Genomic DNA, 21,662 nt, shown 5'->3' on the forward strand with positions numbered 1-21,662 from the left:
AAGAGAAGTGAATGTTTCGGTGTTTTAAGCGAGTGTTTTTTTCTAGAATCATAATTCAAGAATTACATTTGATTGTAGTTACATTAAACATAAAGAGTAAACTCACTCACAACTAGGAATAGGCTTATAAAGATGGAGCCTAAGTAGGAATATAATTAGTGGTATTGCATAAGCCGTAGATAGATTTTAAAGTAAATTGAACGCGTTTGAAATGATTTTGCTTTATTTAAATCGCTGTATAACTTTTTGTAACTTAATTACTATGTCAACCAGTTTCGAAACATACCACTTCTTTCTCAAAACGATATGTTTAAGAGAATTTGTGTTTTTATTGTATTCATAAATAAAGAAGTCGAAACAAGTCGTGGTTTCAAATAAACTCAAAAAGTGGTCTTTAACAAGTGTTCAATTATTAATTAATAATTATTAATTAATTATTATTATCTAAATTAATAAATAAAGCATTGATTAAATATTTTTTTTAATGAATGACCCGCAAAACCTTTATTTTAAAAGCTTGTCTATAAGTAGGATAGCAAAAATAGGTAAGGTAATTTTTTTTTTTAAAAACATTATTTGAATATTGAAAGCATTAACTTTGTGGATCATATTGATATATTATTTCGAGAAATAAAAATACTTTGTGTTCTGATCCACTCACATTTTTCTTGAATTTATCGGCAAGAATCGAACCCACGATGCCAATTTCGCAGTCCAGCGCCTACCCAACTACGCTACGGCTCCTGTCAAACACAATACTGAACTGACGTCATCTTAATTTATAATATAATATATAATATCTTAATCACATCTTTGGTAAGAGATAAATCATAATCCAGGGTAAACAGTTTGAGTTCAAAACAATAGCTGGGAGCTTCTGTTAATTATTGCGAAAATTTACTTTTCATTTTCAATTAGCTTAAGCCTTACTGTATCTTATATTATAAACGTCTACGTCTTTCAGTAATAATGAATAAATATTTACTTTATTTCGTAATTGGCGTTATTTCATTTATGGATCTTTCAGACGTCAGCCGAGGGGGTTTCAGGTGAACGAAAACAATAAATCTAGGGCTTAGTCATGCAAAACATGTCCAAAACTGAAATTTAGATTTTGGATATAAATGTATGTTTATTTTATTACTCTGAAAACGTAGAAACTTAGGTTATAACAAAAATATAATTCTTTGAGTTGTAGTGCCCTATGCACTATTTAGTGATTAAACATCAGAGTGGATAAACATAAACATAAGCAAACTAAGCAACATAAGCATGACGTAGAAGAAGAAAATTACGAAAAAATCTTTTATCCTAACGAAAAAATACTTTTTTGAAATGATAAAGCTCATTCCTACAGAAAAGCATTTGTTATCCTAAATTGGCATAGAATTTTTAGGGTCTACAACCCTTAAAAATCTGACTAGATTTTTTATGATGAAAAATTTAGTACAGGTCAAGTCGTAATTCACGTTTCGTACCGTAGTTCATATTCAGATTATAAAAAAATATATGTCCTTACTCATACAATCCATTTATTATGTAAAGGCAAGCACTCTGGCGTAGTTGGACAGACGCTTGACTGCGAAACAGGCTTCGTGGGTTCGATTCCCGCAGATTACAAAACTAATTTAGGTGTATGTTATGTATATATGTAATTTTTATAAAATGTTTGATATTTCAAATGAACAATAATGTTCCCTCAATGAATTTGTCTATACCGAGAGCACATTTAAAATACTTATTTGTAAAACTATATGAAAGAAAATCATTTATGACGTGCAATCAAACACTATATAACCAAATGATGCGAATTATTTCAGATCTACGCACCCCCATTATCCATTTCAAAATAACTCTTTTTTTTAGTACAGTTTAGATCCTTTTAAAAACTATTTTATGGATATTAAAAATAGGTTTTACAACTTCAAAAAGTTATTTTGATCAAAAAGAGGTTTATGAGTATGTTCAGTTTCGTTTATTTTTTTTTATTATGTTTTAACATAATCAAACCATTTACAACATTTTGAGTGTGTCCAAATACTTGTTCACAAAATCTGGATCATCTCCAATTACAGGAGTTATTTTCATATTATTTTTTGACATCTCATCAAAGATGAAGAAGAATATGGAAGTCTGGGCATTTAAATGCCCAGACTTCCATATTCTTCTTCATCTTTGATGAGATGTCAAAAACTAATAATCAAACCATAATATAAAACGATTGCACGGATAATAGTTTACAAACAAAATAAAAATAAGTAACTCCACTTTTGACAGATAAAAACAAATCAGAACACCCTTTTGTGGTTTGTTGTGGTCATCTTAATAAAACGTAACAGGGGCGTTTTCCTTGACCCATTTTTGAGACTTGTATTTTAATCCTTTGACCAATCGTAAAGACAAAACCTTATCGTGACAACCTTTTAAGATCTTTTTATGTGTTGGATACAAAATACAACTCGTAAACATGCCTTTGTAAAATGATCCAATTCCAAGTAAACATTTGCAACTGACAGTGAAATAAAACATTTTTAAGAGAAAAAATAAATTTCTAGTACGTTTACAAATATATTTTTTCGGAAAAATATTATTTTTTACATTACACACATATTTTAACATCTCGATAAATATGAAGAAAAATAAAGAAGTCTAGGTTTTACAGTGATTATGATCTACCGTAGGTTGGTTAAGTCACTTTACACACACGTGCAACACTTACTATTCTACTCACTACTTAAATCATAAACGTATTTCATGATAGGAATGATAGTTTAATTTTAAACCATGACTTTGCGCATGTTGTTTGAATATTGTTTGCTTAATTATTACAGTTTACCCGTGTAAAAAATCTAAAATGTGTTTTTTGGAGTACAAAGATATTTTTTAATATTTACCTACTATACAATATCCAAAAGATACATTTCAGGATTAATAAATAAACACATGAATTATGTTATGTTAATTGGGAGATTTTTTAGGGATGTTTTGACAAAATTCGCCATTGCAAATGGATTAAAGTCAAAATTTGACATTAAATACGTTACTGATTGACGACCACACTACTCAATTTTTTGGAATTCCTAGATATTGGTTTCACTATCGGAGGTGCGAGTATGATGTTAAATTAAATGCATAGGAACTCATGTTTAAAAAAAATAATAAATAGAGATATTTTAAAAGATTTTAATAAGTATACTGTATTAAAATATTCGGAAACCGCTGTCATAGTTTTATCGATATTTGTTTTACAAAATGACAATAAAAACACTAAGCTTATAGTAATAAAAAATATTTCGGTTAATTTATATACGCTGTGATTAAATTACGTCTCGTGATCTTGAAGGAAAAAATACTACTACATTTAAAAAAATCACATTTATAACCTTTTGGAAATATAAAATAAATGATTTAAGAAACGTATAAGTATAAGGTAAGAAATGAAATAAGAGTACACAAAAAGCTGCTTACTTATAATCATTTAATTTTTCTTCGTCATAAATGTAATCTGGAACATTATATGTGGTAAAACAATCAACATTATGCTTAACTATTAGAGGAAATTCAACAATAATGAATCCAAAATCACTAGGAATTTTTCGGTAAGATATTTTCGATAATATAAAACGAAAACGTCTGAAGCAACAAGATTATATAATTATTTTAAATACTTCAGTACATAACTCTTAATTTCTTGAAAAAATAAATATTTCATAATAGTGTGGGTATTTTTCATATCTAACTTCCCTTTTCTAACTATCTTAACTGCACAAACCTCTAGAATAGAGGCTTTGCGAGTTATTCCATTAAAAAATAAAATGGAGGAAAAAAAATACATATTAAAGAAGAATCGAATTAGAAGTATTGGCTAGGGCACGCGGGGTAACATAACATACCTGTATTCGAATCATTTGGTCACAGTATGTAAGCTAGTACTTGAACTAGCTTACATACTTAATTAAGTAAACTAAATTATTTATTTATTTAAATGATTCTGCAATACAAAATACTTTCATATCGTATGCTACTATTATGGTACATTACTATTTGTAGGTACCGACATATTAAATTACTTCTCGATCGTATGTCATTCTCTTCAACCTATGCACGATGCGCATGAACTGCATCAAATCGATGCATATTCTATGGATTCATAAAATATTTGCGTCTTGGAGGTAACGAATAATTTATTTTTTGTTTTAAATAGATGTTTGTAATATTTTTAATTATATTAAAGTTAAAAATTGATTAAGAAAAAAAGCTTTTCATAATTTTCTTTGGGGTTAGTGTCTTTCGGACAATCATCTATTCAGCAGTATCCTCCAGCCAACGTGATAACATTATTTTACCCTTAGAGTATTTTATACACCCCTGAGATTTACCTCGAGTATTCACATTGCCGACAATATAACACATTTATTGCTGTAATCGCATTTCATCCCGTAAACCCAGTAACAACACAAATACACACATATATTAACATGTTACCGAATTGAAATTTATGGCTGTTCTTTCCAATAGAACATGAGGTTTACTATTGTATATCCATTTGCGTTTTAATGGAGCTTGACTAGGGTTTAATCCTCGTATAATATACATGTTATATGAGGTTGTACCTTTTACGAAACCCATTTCTCATCAAACGATTTCATAAAATAAGGAAAACATATCAACTGTAAAAATAAAATAAATTATACGATTTTTCTTCTAAAATATTTGTTAATATTTTGAGTGTGTCCAAATCTTTGTTGACAAATTTGAATTTTACCACTAAGAAATTATTTATATTAATATTTTTATTATACTAACAACATTTTGAGTGGGTCCAAATACTTGTTCGCAAATCTTGATTATCTCGAATTATAAGAGTTATTATTTATATTATTTTTTGACCTCTCAACTTAAATGAAAAAGAATATGAAAGTCTGGGCATTTACGGGGCTTACGACCGTCATAGGCATAACATTCACTAATTCTACCCATGAGTGACAACCACACTACTCAAATTCTTGAAATTCTTTACATATTATCCAATTCCAAAACATTGTGTTTGAATCACTAAAATTTCACTAGAGACATTGGTGAGATGTCAAAAAATAATGTGAAAAATAGCTCCTATAATCGGAGATTATAGGAGCTATTTATCTTTAATATATTCATAGCTATTTAAGCTATAAATCCAGGTTTGTAAACCAATATTTTGACACACTCAAATACTTTGAGTGTGTTCAAATCTTTGTACACAAATCTGTGTTTGTCCACGTAGGAGTTATTTATTTTGATATATCAATTATACTCAACTTATATTATGCTCAACTTATATTATGTCAAATAAATATAAATGATTTTTCACTCTAATAATTATTAAATATTACCCTGGACTGGTACCTGAAGCGGAGGGCTGATCACCTCTCCATTGTGTGTTGATCGTTAAGATCAAGATTACACTGCCTTTATATAATGCAGTGCCCTATGCACTATTGGGGTGTGGAAAAATCACTTTTATTTATTAGACCCCCCTCTGGGAATTGAACCCGGGACCTGCAGAACTGTAGCCGAGCGCGCTGACCATTACACTACGGAGGCGGACATATATCTCGACATACGAGAATTTAAAAAATAAGAGTAATGTTTTTATTTTTATAGTTAATAAACAATTTTCACGCTACGTATTATGTATGTAAGTTAATACATTTTTATAGCCGCCTCAGCGATTTTAATCACGCTAGTACGCTCTTATATTTCATTAATAATATACCCAGGAATGCCTTCAAATATTCATCAAGGATTACTTATGAATTAAGGAGGAATTCTGGAATAACCGTTAATATCTTCGAGGTCTTTTGGAGTTCTCTCTGCCTTTCGTGAAAATCCTGACACGTGATGTATTGAAAGATTTTTTGTCAGAATTGGAGGATGAAAGAAATGGATTGTAAATTTTGAATACTTTTAAAATAATAAACTTGATGGTTACTGACAAAAATAGAAAATGGAACATTAAAATGCTTTTATAACTTATAATTAATTCTAAAATATGATATTTATGAAAGCTGAGAACAATAAACGAACCAAAAACGGGATCAATATTATATTCTTATCTAAGAATCTATTCTAATAAGAGTTTCTGCTTAATAAAAAGCTTCTTTACATCTCACCAATAGATGTCTCTAGTGAAGTTCTAGTGATTCAAGAACAAGGTTTCTAAATTGGTTCATATAAATAGAACTTCCAAGAATTTGAGTAGTGTGGTTGTCAATAATGGGTAGAATTGGTGAATGTTACACGTGTGTAAAGTGATCACTTAAACCAGCCTATGACGGTCGTCAGCCCCGTAAATGCCCAGACTTCCATATTCTTCTTAATCTTTGATGAGATGTCAAAAAATAATATGTTCTACTAAAAATATGAATAGATACTCGTTTTTTCAAAATCTTAAATTTCCTAAAGTGAGGGTTTTTTTGCATATGTAAATAAAAATGTAACAGGTGGTATGTATTTTTTTAAATAGTTTTTTATCACAATGGCAGCTCCATCTGTATAACGTAAAACCAACACCCGCAATTTTAACATGCACTGTGAAATGAAACATTTAAGAAATATCGCTCACTGCTTTCAACGACGTCATATATCAAATAACTTGATTTTTCAGATCGTTTTTAAAGTTTAAAAATATTTTAAAATGTATTAAAAATAAATAGCAAGCCACTTTTTGAACTTTTTACTGTGCAACAGATCTTTTTGTTTTTTCTAGATTTGAAAATAAATAAGTTTATTAAAAAAATAATCAAACAATACCTTTTCTACAAAATATTAAGTGGGTAAAAATGGGTAAGTATTAAGTTAAAAATATGCCGCTTTTACTGGGATATAGTATATTTTCTAAGCATTCCAAAAACATGGACAGCTGAAAATTTACGATTTTTAATATATATCGTTGTTGAAAGGAGTGAGCGACATGGGTTTTTTATTTTCTTTCTTTTCCATGTCACCTGACTAAGCCATAAAAACATTTTTTTTATTTTTTTATTTTTCATAATACATAGATACATTCAAATATACATATTCATTTCATATATACATTTATTATACGTATTACGGCTTTTTAGGCATGGCCTGTGTCGAATACTAACATACAATTTTTATTTTATTTTATTTTTTTCAATAATATTTTTTTAATTATTAGATTATAAACATAACATACAGGAGATACAAAAATAATTTACAGTTTAAAGGTTTTTCAATAAGATAATTACACCTGGATTTTAATTAATTCACTTTCTACCTTGTCCCTTCCAATGCTAAGCAACCATCGACGGATACTGTTCTTAAAGACCTGATCACTCCTGGAATTTTGACGGTACAGTAAGTATAACATTTTTATTTTTATTTTTCACTTTAATTTTAAATTGTCAAAGTAAATTCAATCAGATAGATAGACATAAAATTGAATTTTTTGATGGAAATAATATAAATGGAACTAAATCAAAAACTGTTTGTACTTTTTTATACGTTTTAAATTATGTTCCTTTATGCTTTGCTTTAAGGTGAAGATTGCTTTATTATTTGCCAAGATTCATTAAAAATACGGCACCTTCCCGTAGAATTTCCTGCCTTTCGCCGAACACAATAAGCCCTGCGATGCACTTAAATTTACTTTGCATATCTCTCGCGAAGTTGAGAAACTTCGCATACTTCTGCGACAACCTGCTTTGGGACTGGATTGTAATAAGATCACCCAGTCAGATGACCTGAAAATGCACTGAACCTCAAACTGTGGGACTTTGTCTCGTGAAATGTATTGTAAGATAATTTAATTCACGAACAATTGTTTTTTATTTGAATTCTAATGTCAAATCATTATATTATTTATTGATTTGGTATTAACTTTGTGAAATAAAATGATGATTTAAATATAAAAGTCAAATAAATTTTGAAAACCGCTTTTTGAGTATATTAATGGTAACAATACTAGTTTTGAGAACTTCGGAAATTCTCATAAAAAGGTGAAATAACCAATTGTTTTTAAATAAAGTTCTGGGTGAAAACCTATAGTTTTCTTTAAAAAGACAAACAAAATAATACAATTTTGGATGCTGCAGAAAGAAAGCATAATTCATAAGTTAAAATAGTATTTCGTTTCCGAATGAAAATTATAATTTGCTATTTTTCATATTTTTTAAACAGATAAGTGAATTTACTTTCAATATCAAGTAACAATTATTGTTAACTTAAAGAATAATGTTAGTAAATATCTCGTACTAAATTTTACCAAAAAAATGTCGTTATTTGACACGTATGAATTCGTTCAAAACAAAGTTTGTTTAGATGTTATACGATGCCTTCATTGCTAATATCTCACATTTCGCAACAAATAAACATCTAGTAGGAGATCATATATCAGTGACCAAATTTGGAACAAATTCTATTTTGATTTTCTAAAGAATAGCTAAAATACTTTCTGAAGGTCAAAATTTTTCCAGGAATCAATACTGTATTTTACCCATAAGAAACTGTTTTTGAGTTAATGCAAGAGTCTGGACATTTGCACCCATTAGAAAACCAATCAATATAAACCTTGTATTATTTATTTCCTTGGCTTCTATATTTCTATACAGAATATTCTGTCTGTCTGATATAAAATATTTATTACCTGAATATTTAAGAATGTTAATAAATAAAAATTAAATTATCCAAATGTGAGTTTTATAACTATCTATTATGAAATAGTTACTTTAAATCTCAAAATATGAAGAGAAAACATTAAAAGAAAAAATATGGAAAATATTTTCTTTAACCTTTACCCGCACTTTATTTATAAGTATAATATTGTTAATTTTCGTTATTTTGTGATATTCATTTAAATTCCGTTAGTGAAATTAATTTATCGTGTATTCGTACAAGGTTTATTAAAAATATTATAATTATTGAGTTAAGTCATAAAACAGTTGCAACAAAATAGTTTTTCATACAATTTAGACTCTATATAAGAGTTTTTCTTTTAATTAAAATTATTTTATCGTGTATTCGTACAAGGTTTATTAAAAATAATAAAATTATTGAGTTAAGTCATAAAACATTTACAACAAAATAGTTTATCATACAATTTCGACTCTAAATAAGAGTTTTTCTTTTAATTAAGTAACTCACAACAAGATTTTTCTTAATAAACTAAATACCATACGAAAAGTCAATATCCAAATTCTTAAGTTTTAAAACGAAGTTATTGGATTTTTTGTCTTCTTAAATTGATGTCTTCAAACAAACTTTCAGATTCACGGTTTTGTTGAGACAAGTTCGTGACTGATTTATTCACGTAGTTCTGACTTAAAAATTGTCTCGAGAGATGCATTGGATTTATACCGTCAAAGTTTCTTTGGCAAATACTTTTACAGTCACAATGGGTCTGATTGCACGTGTATACATTTTTAAAATAGAACAGGTGATATTTCCAAGATATAATAAAATAACAACAAAACTTGGTCACAAGTGAAATAAAATAAAAGTCTAAAAAATTATAAAGTAGTTGTTTTATTATATAAAATGCAGTTCCACTAAAAAAAACATTACATAACTCAAATCTCATATTTATTTGAGCCTAAACGAAAAAGTAAAGGTTGATTTAATCACATGAAAGTACAAAGAAACGTATACAGGATGGCGTAATGGGTATTGAAGATTATTAGATTGAATTATAATAACGAATTTACTTTTAAGCGATCAAGTAAAAAAACATAAATTTAATTTATTTTTATTTTTTTTAAATTACTATTTTTCTCAATGACTACTACATCGTTGAAGTCTTGATTGAAAATACTCTGTAAGTCGTGGCATCATCTCCAGGTTTATTTCTTTGCTTCTTGAGTAATTTTGGCTTTTAAAGCTCGTAGCATTTGCGGCACATTAACGAAAACCCTAGCCCTAAAATATTTTCATTAGAAAAAATCAGGGCTGGCGAAATCTAATGATCATACCGGTCAATTAAAATTTGCGTTGTCAGATTATCAGTTACCCAAAGTTACGTTGTAGTGCTAGAACCATAAGCTATAATAATAAGTTTAAGCCATCATTATGTTGCTGGAACTATGAGCCGTTATGTTCGACTGCAAATGTTGCATTAAATACCTGCATTACATGTGTAATGATTTTTTTTCAATAACATGTAAATAGTATAACTGGTCAAATTATAAGCTTATTAAAAATTTATCATCATGTTTGGAGTCGTCTCCAAGTATGTAAAATAATTCGGGAAGATTCTTACATATACTTCATTAGGGTCTCTGCTAAATAAAATGCTTTATCAACTAAATATATGTTATGTATTAATCGAACAAGAGCGCAGATAGATCACATCCTCTATGGACGTGCTAACCGGCGAGAGCTCCTCGATGTCAGGTCCTACAGAGGGGCCGACATTCATAGTGATCACGAGTTACTCGTCGGAAGAATCTGTCTGCAGCTCAAACGTCTGCCGAGATGTCCTCGGCGGAAGAGAATCAACTTAGACAAGTTGAAGAGTGCCGAAATAAGATTGAGATTCGAGGAAACGGTCGGACAACGCGTCCAGCAAGACACCGATCCTCAGCCCATTAATGTTGACTCGATTGAGGCACAGTGGGCTAGTCTCAAATCGGCTCTCAACTCTTCCGCCAATGAGGTTCTTGGCCCCAGGATAGGAGAAAGACCCCATTGGATGTCAGATGAGACCTGGGGAAAGATGGCTGAGCGCGCTCACTTAAAAGCACTGAGGGACAGTGAAAGTGACCCCTACCAACTGGACACCCTCAGAGATGACTACAGGCGCCAAGATCGTATAGTCAAACGATCATGCAGACTCGATAAGCGCCGTCATCTCGATTCTCTTATTGTAACGGCGGAACATGCTGCCCAAGGAAATGACACGCGGAAATTATTCCAAATAACAAGGAAGATCTGCGGAAAGAATTCGGTAACCCCTGGAGCTGTGAAAAACACAAATGGAGTTACCGAATCTGACGCGGATCGTGTAAAGGAAATATGGCGTGATCATTTCCACAGGGTCTTGAATCGCCCTCCTCCTCCAATCATCCTCGATATTCCCACGGAGGCTGCGTCAAGCATTCCGCGGGCGGTCGCCATACCTGATGGTCCACCGACATAGGCAGAAATTATAGCTGCCGTGTCGAAATTGAAAAATGGGACTGCCCCTGGTGTTGATGGTATCCACCCGGAATTCTTGAAATGCAGCGTTACTGGCATTATTGGCCCTTTACACCAATTAATGTCCAGTGTGTGGGAAGAAGAGCGATGCCCTAGAGACTGGGTAAATGGGGAGATTACCGTGTTACATAAGAAGGGTGATCCACTCAACTGTGACAACTACCGCGGCATTACGCTACTCAGCGTACCTGTGAAGGTGCTTGCCCACGTAATCTTGCAGAGAATCCGAGCCCCCATTATGCAGGTGCTCAGAGAAAACCAGGCAGGGTTTCTGCCTGGCAGGTCCTGTGCGGATCAAATCCATAATATTCGCCACATTCTACAGCAGAGCCAGGAATTTAACAGTTCTCTGGCGATGTGTTTTGTAGACTATGAGAAAGCGTTTGATAGTCCGCACAGGCCCACACTCTGGAAAGTACTGGAAGCTTATGGGGTGCCTGAGAAATTAGTGGAGCTAATTAAGTCCCTTCACTTCAATAGTGAATGTCGAATGAGAGTTGACGATGTTGTCACGGATTGGTTTGGGGTCTCTACCGGAGTCAGACAAGGCTGCGTCCTTGCACCGTTTCTCTTCATCATCCTCATGGATTTCATTCTTCGAAAGTCATTACCATCTGACCGAGGTATATCCATCTCCCCCTCCCGGAAACTCTGCGACCTAGAGTACGCAGATGATGCTGTTTTAATTGATGACTCCGTCGAGGGTCTTCAATTGATCGTCGACAGGGTAAATAGGTACTCTACGCACATGGGGCTTACAATAAATGTTGCAAAAACCCATGTGTTGTGCAACAGCTCATGCCTAGATGCCCAACAACCCTTGACGTTGAGTAACCAGCGCATCGAAAGGGTCGAGAGTTTCAAGTACTTGGGAGTGTACGCGACTGAAAATGGCAGCCTTCAAAAGGAACTGGGAGTGCGATTAGGACTCGCTGGGTCCGCATTCAACAGTATGAAGGCTGTCTGGAGATCGGATTTATACTCGGTGAAAACCAAATGCCGCCTATACAATGCCTGCATTGCTCCTGTTCTCTTATACGGCTGTGAAACGTGGCACCTTACAAGGGCCCAAAGCAGCCTTGTACTAAGCTTTGAGAACAGGTGTTTGCGGAGAATCTTAGGCGTGCGGTGGTTTGACTTTGTGAGGAATGAAGAGATAAGGCGTAGGACGCAGCAAATCCTGGTCACAACTGTCGTCAAAAAAAGGCGATTCAGTTGGCTTGGCCACGTACTCCGCATGCCTCCTGAGAGCCTTAATCAAGCTTGCCTCTTTTACAAGGCATCAGGTTCGCGCCGCCCAGGACGACCATTGCTGACAATTCGTCGGCAGTTCTCGTCAGAACTTCGCGACGCGGATCTGACTTGGGAGGATGCAAGGGAGCTGGCAGCCGACAGAAAAGCCTGGAGACAGTTTGTGGACTCCATATGCTCCACCTAGGGAGCGGATATGGTTATTAAATTAATCGTTAAATCTAACAGATTTTTTGAGATTGCTAAGTTGTATTTTATTGTTAAAAAACGTGTAAAAATTTATATTGGGACAATTTTTTTGCCTAGTTATGACTTTTTCAAACGAATGTGAAGATGAAATGGAGTGACGGTCTTTATATAGCTATCTAATTCTAGGTACTTAAGTAATAGTTTTAACATTTGTAGTAATAATTTACGTGAGAAAACAATAGGACATGTTAATCTAACGATATAATAATCTGTAGTATGATTGTCAATCAAAGATAGAATGGCGAATATTACATGTGTATAAAGTGATCGCTTAAACCAACCTATGACAGATCCCTGTAACTACATCCATATTCTTCTAAACCTTTGTTGAGATGTCAATATGCTTTGACCTTGGTCGTTTCATTCGTATATCCATAAAAATACTCTAAAAACATTCAATATCCATTGCGCCACCCTGTATATGAATGTACTATGCGATGCTATGCTAATTTGAAAATTTCCTTACAAGGCAAGACATCTGTCACATTCAATATATTAACCGGTTTAATTAAATCAGCACTTCGTTCAAATATTCTTACTTTACTTTTCTACAGTTATAAGGGTTAGGTATAGCTAAATAAATTGCTCTGCCCCATTTAAGAGATCAGATTACCTAAACATGTTTTAAGGAAACACTGAACGTAAATAGATTGTTACAATTAAATTACAAACCCTCAGCTGAATTGAAACGGAAGAGAAGAAACACGAGAGAAAAATATCACGAACACCTAGAACCTAGACAAATTTCAAATTTGTCATTTTTAATTTTATTTTGCAACCGGCGGGAATTGAACCCACGACACCAGTCTCGCAGTCGAGTGAATATGTAGTACGCCACAGAGCCTTACGTTGTACACTCGATAATTTAACTGTAAATGAGGTCAAAGTTTAAAATTTATTAGGTTTACAGAATTTATGTGTCACGACAAGTTTGTAGCTCCATTGAAAGTATTTATCAACGTAAAATGAGCAATAATTAAATATAAAAAAACACTTAGTAGGAACTAGTCTGTTGACAGTGTCTGGATCCAATACTCCTAAACACCGAATGCAAAACCTTGGCAATTATTTCGCGGACCTTATTGATATCTGGAATTTATCACTTCTTAACTATAAAGCAATATATATATATATATATATATATATATATATATATATATATATATATATATATATATATATATATATATATATATATATATATATATATATATATATATATATATATATATATATATATATATATATATATATATATATATATTGGATTTGGATAAGGGTTTTATTTATTTATATTATAACTATAAAGCAATAATAATCAAAATATTTCAGGCTAATACCCTTAAAAAAATCGTTTATTTTGAATATTGAAGTAGAAAAAATCCGTTGAAAATATTTGAAGGAAAAATGTTATCTAAATTTTGGCGTTCATACCGTAAATTGATAAAAAGAAATATGGTTATTTATTATCTGCTGTCAGAAAATAAGCAATCAACTTTATACAAAGATTTATTTTTATTTTTTGAAATTATTTGACAGCTTCGTTCCGAAATATTTGAGGTAGTGATAAAACGAATTGTTTTCAAATATTCGAAAGGAGATTTTTAATTTCTGTGAATGAATAATTTTAACAAAGTCTCCATAAATTATTTTGAAAAGAAAAGATTTGATGAAATTTCGTATTTTGACTTGAATTAAAGAAAATCTGGGTTTTTATTTTCTTTTGTAAAAAAGGCTTCCTTTTTAATAATGTTTTTAATGAGCGACAGGATGAGAAGAAGAAATCAATTTTTTTACGTTTGTAAAAATATATATTGTACCATATTTTTTGCTTAAATTAATTAAATGATATAATATCTATCTCACGAACTAACTAACCATCAGGTCGTTTCGCCGCAGAGGTAGGCAGAGAGAATGCTACATCAATCTGTCTTTGCAAACAATCTTCGCCTCCATAAATCTCAACTCCTGACCTGATCACTTTCTAAGTATTTGAAATACTTGATCATACCAACTTTTCCTCGGTAGTTCTCTGCTTCTGTTGCCAAACACATTTGCCTCAAAATTATGTTTTATTGTTCTTTCTTCGCTCATTCGATTCACATGCCCTAACCATCTCAACACGCCTTTTAAACTTGCATTGTTTCCTTATATCACCATACGAACATCTGTCGTACAAAGTTTTGCTGCACATTTATCCGAGAGAAGCATTCCGACTGCATTCAGTCTCTTTCATCTTTCTTTTGCTAACTCCATGCTTCCATACATTAGGTTAGGACCTAAGATAAATATTATGGGAATCTCAATTGACTTGATACATCTTAAATCCACTTTATTATCGATTTTATTTTATATATTTGGAAATTATACAGCTTGTACACAAAAATATTTATAAAAAAAGTTAGATTGATAATGATAAAGCCAATTGAATAATTCCACATATATATGTTATGAATGCTGTGGTACGTTAAGAGACAAAAAGAGAAGAAAGGGTGGGTGTGTGAGTGTATATGTGTGTAAGTGGGTGGGTGTGTGTGTAAGGGTGGGAGTAAAAGGGTAAGGGTATGATATAAAATGGAAAACATACATCGTTTTTCAGCACAATCTAATATCTGGCCCAGTCTTTATACACCCTTGTGTATTTTTACACTTTATGCCTTGTTTTTTAAAAAACGCCAATTAATACCAAGTCGTAAGATACACCCGATCATATAAATCATGAAAAATTACTTTATTAATTATAATAATCCCCTAAATAGTATTTTTAAAGCGGTGTCAATTAATAACGAAAATATTGTACCCATTAAAAACGAAATTAATGTTTAAAAAAACCTAAGTTATTTTTCTTTTCGGGAAATTATTTACCCTCGTTTATCGTTTCATAAGGCATTCAAGAGAACGTGATTTATAATGTCATTATTACGTTTTTCATTCGTAAGATGGGTACAATACATATTTTGTGCGGGAGCTTTACGTGGCCCATTTCACCGCTTTAAGCAACCATGTATTTCAACTTACGTTCGTATATTCAGCAGGGATGCGAGTTACATCTAGAGTCAGAAGCTACTGTAAGTTGGAGTTCCATTAAACATGATATCAACATCAAATCCAATTTCAATGGTAATTCGTAGAAGTATTCTTCTTGTTCTTCTTCCTTCTATTGAAGAGATACAACATTTTGAGTGTGTCCAAATACTTGTTCACAAATAAATAATAAAAATTAAAATGGTGTTTTCTGGCGTTTCTCATGGGTGTGATTATAATCCAGGATTCGGACCTCACATACTAATATAAGAGAGATGTAAAGAAGCTTTTTACTGCTTAGTAAAAAGCTTCTTTACATCTCACTAATAGATGTCTCTAGTGAAGTTCTAGTGATTCAAGAACAAGGTTTCTAAATTGGTTCATATATATAGAACTTCCAAGAATTTGAGTAGTGTGGTTGTCAATAATGGGTAGAATTGGTGAATGTTACACATGTGTAAAGTGATCACTTAAACCAGCCTATGACGGTCGTCAGCCCCGTAAATGCCCAGACTTCCATATTCTTCTTCATCTTTGATGAGATGTCAAAAAATAATATGAAGAGATACAAACTGAGAACAAGCAACACCACTCAATGTAACAGAAAAAGTAAATTTTGTATTAATTTTAAATCAAACACAGAATTTTTTTGAGTCAACTATGTTGTATTTTACTAACAAAAACACATAAAAATGTGTCCCATAAAATATTGCTGCATGTGTTAAAACTGTCACTTAGAATTGTATAGCTACATAAAGACCGTAGTCCATTTGATCTTCACATTTGTTTGATAATGCCTTAACAAGGCGAAACAATTGTCACAATATAAATTTTTATGTGTTTTTGTTAATAAAATACATCATAGAAGACTCGAAAAATCTGTATTTGATTTAAAATTAATACATAAATTAAATTGTCCGCCTCTGTGGTGTAATAGTCAGCGTGTTTAGCTACCGTGCTGGAGGTCCCGGGTTCGATTCTCAGGGGGGGGTGAAAATAAATATTTGTGATTTAACACTGTAATATTTATTTAATATTACCCTGGACTGGTTCATGAAGCGCAAGAGTGATCACCTTGCCTTCATGTAAGTAATGATCAATATAACACTGTGTCAATTCGATGCAGTGCCCTATGCACCATTTGGTGCGGATAAGGGTTATAAGTAACATAAATTAAAATGGAGTTCTACAAATTAAACGCCAAATCAATCAATAAAAAAAGTAACATTAACTCATTAGCCACATTTTATTTATATTATTGACTCCAATAAAAATTGGAGTCAAATAACACTTAACCTATTATAATATTATCAACATTTGTCTAAAGCTTTTTGATCATTAATTGTCCCTCAATTTCATGTCAACAGATTCTTCATTTTCCAAAAAATTGAAACAAGTACTGGTACACGTACCTTCATACCCCATTAACTAATGTTGTCTCCCGTGAACTGTTACTGCACATGTGAAAACTATTACTTAAGTACTTTGAATTGCATAGCCGTTGAAGAAACATCAGTCCATTTAATTAGTTTGAAAATGCCATAACAATGCGAAACAATTGTCATTAATTGTGTTTTTGAGTGTTTTTTTATCAACAAAATATAATTTAGTAGACTTGAAAAATCAGTGTTTGATTTTAACATTTAATATGTAAACACAAAATTTCACTAAAACTTAAGCCTTTAAGCCCATCATTGATCCACACAGAATTCTACCGAATGAACATATTACAATAACTAACGTGTTAATGTGTTCTCCACTTAAAAGCTCAGTTACCATATTAACAAAGTACGATCAAATTCCAAACCTAAACATTTAGTATTTCAAAATTCTTTATATCACTTATTTTCAATATGTTAATTTCTTGTTTTTAGTACTCAGAATAATTGGCTTTTATTTATGAGAAAATGTATGAATGTAGAAGAGGCGAAGACAGATCGGTGTGGCATTCTATTCTCTCTGCTTACTCTTATGGGGATGCTGCGGGTTACGGATGGTTTGTTTACTCTTTGTTTTTTTCTTTAAACTTTTAAATTTAAAAAAAAAATAGTATAATTTTTCATTTTAAACTTGTGTCTGCTTAAATTGATAATGATAACCGTACTAATCGTTTGAATAAATATTTATTAAATATTGTGAAATGTTTTTTTTTCATTATTATTCTTCTTCCAGTATCAGGTCCCCCCAACGTTGATAATTATTCTGAAGAAAGCTTCTCCATCCTCTCCTGATGATTTCATATCCCCTAACTCTTCTTATTCTGAAACTATCTCTTATATATATCGCTCACTCCTTTCAACAACGTCATATATCAAAAACCGTCAATTTTCAGTTGTGCATGTTTTCGGAAGGCCCAAAAAATGTACTATATCCCATCAAAAGCGGCAAATTTTAACTTGATATCCACCCGCTACAGGGCAGAAAGTGTTGTTTTTGCATTTTGAAGAAAAGGTATGGTTTAATTATTTTTTTTAAATATTCCGATTATTTTTTCAATGGAGAAAAAACATTCAGGTTTTACCTAAAAATATCTGTTGCACAGTAAAAAGTTCAATAAGTGGCTTGATATTTGTTTTTAATACATTTCATTATATTTTTAAACTTTAAAAACGTTGTTGAAAGGAGTGAGCGATATCTTAGCCAGGACATCAGCCTTTCATTCGATGTCGTTTACCAAAATCTCCAAAAATCCGAATCGTATATTTTTTAACAGCAATCAATATTAATGATTTAAATACAAAAACAAAAAAACCTGTACACGGCACTTTTTAATTTTTTAGTATAAACACGACTAGTTTCGTGAATGACAGATGTTGTCATCAACGAGTAAAAATACAAACTGAACAGTTTTTGCATAATGCTGTCATTAAAATATTGGCGAAACAATATTTAATTTTTTATAACAAAAACTTTTTTGAGAGAAAACTTGTGAAAGAATATAATATTTTGATTAATCACAAAATACTAAAGCACAACTCGTGTATATTAAATACAATATTTTTTTTATCTCTTATTTACCCAATACGTGACCAATTTCAATTTTTTTTTAAATTTCTATTCACACCCCTGACGTTAAGATGTTAAAATACAAATTGATTATTCGTCTTTTAACCTTTAGGTAGTCTAAAATTTACGACTAATAACTGTCATATTTCACAACATACAACTATTACAAAATGGATGAAAAACGTACTGCAAATGTGTGATAACATGTTTATGTGTTTTTTTTTAACCCTTCGCACATTTTGGCAATATTTAAAACAACAAAAATATGCTTATAATCTTAAATCAACCTACTACAACTATTCATGAAAAATACTTAAAAAAATATACGTCATTATCCCGCCTTCATAGGCATTTAGTTCCCAGTAGCTATTTAATATACCTGGCTGGTTACTCAACAAGAGAAATTACATATTAACATATCATTATATCACTTTAAGTAAGACACTCCATTCTGTAAATATTTGGAAGGCAGGTGTACGTAAAAATAGACAAGTTATCTGTGAGGCGAAAATATCTGGGAAACTGTGTTCTAGATGGTTGCAGAACCTTTTAAAATTTTATGTACATATAAGAGAATTCAAAATATCCCTTGACTAGGTATCAATTCTTCTTCTTTTTCTTCTGAGTGTAGGCCTTTTGGCCTGTTTATAAAAGGGATTAGCCTTCTGCGATGTCAATTCTCTCCAACTGTCAATCTTTCTCTTTGGTAGTCTGCCTGGTTTTGGGAGTCTGGATGGTTCCATTCTCCTCACATGCGCATACCATTGTCCACCTAATGGCATCTTTGATTTTACATATTTCTCTTATCCTGGTGTTCGTCATATCTCATAGACTCTCTACCACTTAATGTTTATAAATAAAAATGTATATATTCGTTTGTTCGAAATCTCAAATCTCCTCAAACACTCTTTGATTGCTATGAAATTTAGATACAACTTTGCATTTAAATACGCCCGGGTTTTTATGTGATATGTGTTTTTACCATGGACAAATAAAATTACATTTTTTTGTAGCAACGGCCATCTGTTGAACGTTTAAACGATACACGCAGTACTAAACATTGCCCATGACGAACAACATGCTTCTCAGGTTTTGTCTCTCAAAATTTTCAATGTTTTCGATTACATTTTGTTTCTTAGAATTTAATTTTTTCATTGCCTCACAACCATTGTAAATATAAACAAATTAGGAATATCTGATTTCTATTTCCTTTCATTTCTATTTAACCAGACTGAGCCAAGTCAATGCGTGGTCGGGAAAAGCTAGTTATATAAATAAAATACTTATTTAAATTACTAGAGAGAAATAATAAAAATAAACATGCCACATAATTAAACATATTTTTGCATAAATAAGTAAGTATTTAAAATAAATTATTTAATAACATTCTGCAGAAAATCAGAATTCCAATTAAATATTTAGATTAATATTTTTTATAACAATAAATATATTTTACTTACCACACTGAGTTCTTCCATCTTGTGATATTTTTTAGGAAAAGTAAATTTTTCGCACAATATACTCAAATTACTTTTTTCACATTATCACTTCAGTTTCAATATTCGAACTCAATTTTCATTTCCGATCACTTGTCACTTAGTAAAAATAAACAAGATTGAAATGGTAATATAAAACCGGATGATAAAAAACTTCTAGAGAGTCAAAATCAGTTCTGAAAAAAGAATATAAAAAGGTACTTAATCATTTAAATTTAAGGCATAATTTGAAAAACAAAATCGTAATAATTTAAATTTTTAATGTTGCTACCCGGGTTATTTCTTACCAGGCAATGATTTGTTCGAATTAATAAAAAAAATCTTGTGTGAATACGTGAATTATATGTAGCTATTTATATTCACAGGTATAGTGATTGAGATTTTATAGAACAACTTTGCATTATAACGATTTAATAATTAATAATCTTCATACATAATTATGTCAGCTATTTATGTATATAGTAGACACCAAATGCTATGTTTGAAAAAACATTGTATCGGAATTACATATATTGTAATAATTTTGATATTTTCTAAATTAATGGATATATAAACACACAACACGTATTTAACTGCTTATAGAAAACCTTACTGAGAAACTTGATCCAAGCTAGTATAAAATGAGTAAATTTGAATAGGTTACATTTAAAATCAATAGTTGGCTCATGTAGCCCATCTAAAATTTCTCCTGTAACTATCTAAACAACTTTAAAGGAATATTTAACAGCCTAAGTTTGCTAATTACCTTTCATGTATTCTAAGGGATGTTCCCAATGGGACTGGGTGCTGGTCACTTTGCATGATGTTAATACCTTTCCATTCCTAATATATTCACGTTTGAACATTTTTCAACAAAGGAAATATAAAACCTTTAACTATTTAAATATGTGTGTGTGTATATATAAATATATAGACGAACAGAGCTATGCACTGGCATTGAATAAAAATGGCGCTTGAAAATAACATAATCCGACTTGAAAATATGACATACAGTCACGGCCCCACTACACCAATCAAAATGACTTATTATTTAAAATTATGACTTTGTTGTGACAAGTGTTTCAATGTATTCAACATTACTATTTAAAACCATTATAGAGATCTACATTTGAGAGTTGGGCCCTTAGGACGTTGAAGGATGACGAGGAGGTTGGAGCTGTTCCATTTTTTTTAACAGTCGGAACAGTGAGTAAGAAATACTATAGTTCCTTCAAATGGTGTTTAATAATGATTTTGAATGCGTCAAAACACGTGTCACAACAGTTTTTTTTATAAATAATGCGTTAATAAAAAACATTTTAATACCACAAAGTCACTGCCGAATCAATTAATGAAATTATTATTTGTACAACATTGAGAAAAAAATCATTTCGTTCTTAATGTCTCTATTGGTATATTTTCTCTTTTTCATAGAATTCAAATATTAAATTTTAAAAGCCTCGG

The 21,662-nt window shown here is 31.3% G+C and overlaps 1 protein-coding gene across 1 annotated transcript in view; it reads right to left on the minus strand.

Annotated features, from left to right (window-relative positions):
* Positions 1–21,662, minus strand: part of LOC148303825 (uncharacterized) — a 78,627-nt gene that overhangs the window by 47,967 nt on the left and 8,998 nt on the right. Inside the window, exon 2 of the mRNA XM_088269349.1 lies at positions 20,184–20,395. Coding sequence (XP_088125475.1) covers positions 20,184–20,201 — 18 coding nt within the window. The 5' untranslated portion in view covers positions 20,202–20,395. The remainder of the gene's footprint in view (positions 1–20,183; positions 20,396–21,662) is intronic.

Source organism: Brachycentrus maculatus, unplaced genomic scaffold, assembly GCF_059751285.1.
Source record: "Brachycentrus maculatus isolate JH-2025_06_01 unplaced genomic scaffold, ASM5975128v1 h1tg000345l, whole genome shotgun sequence".
Classification (NCBI taxonomy): domain Eukaryota; kingdom Metazoa; phylum Arthropoda; class Insecta; order Trichoptera; family Brachycentridae; genus Brachycentrus; species Brachycentrus maculatus.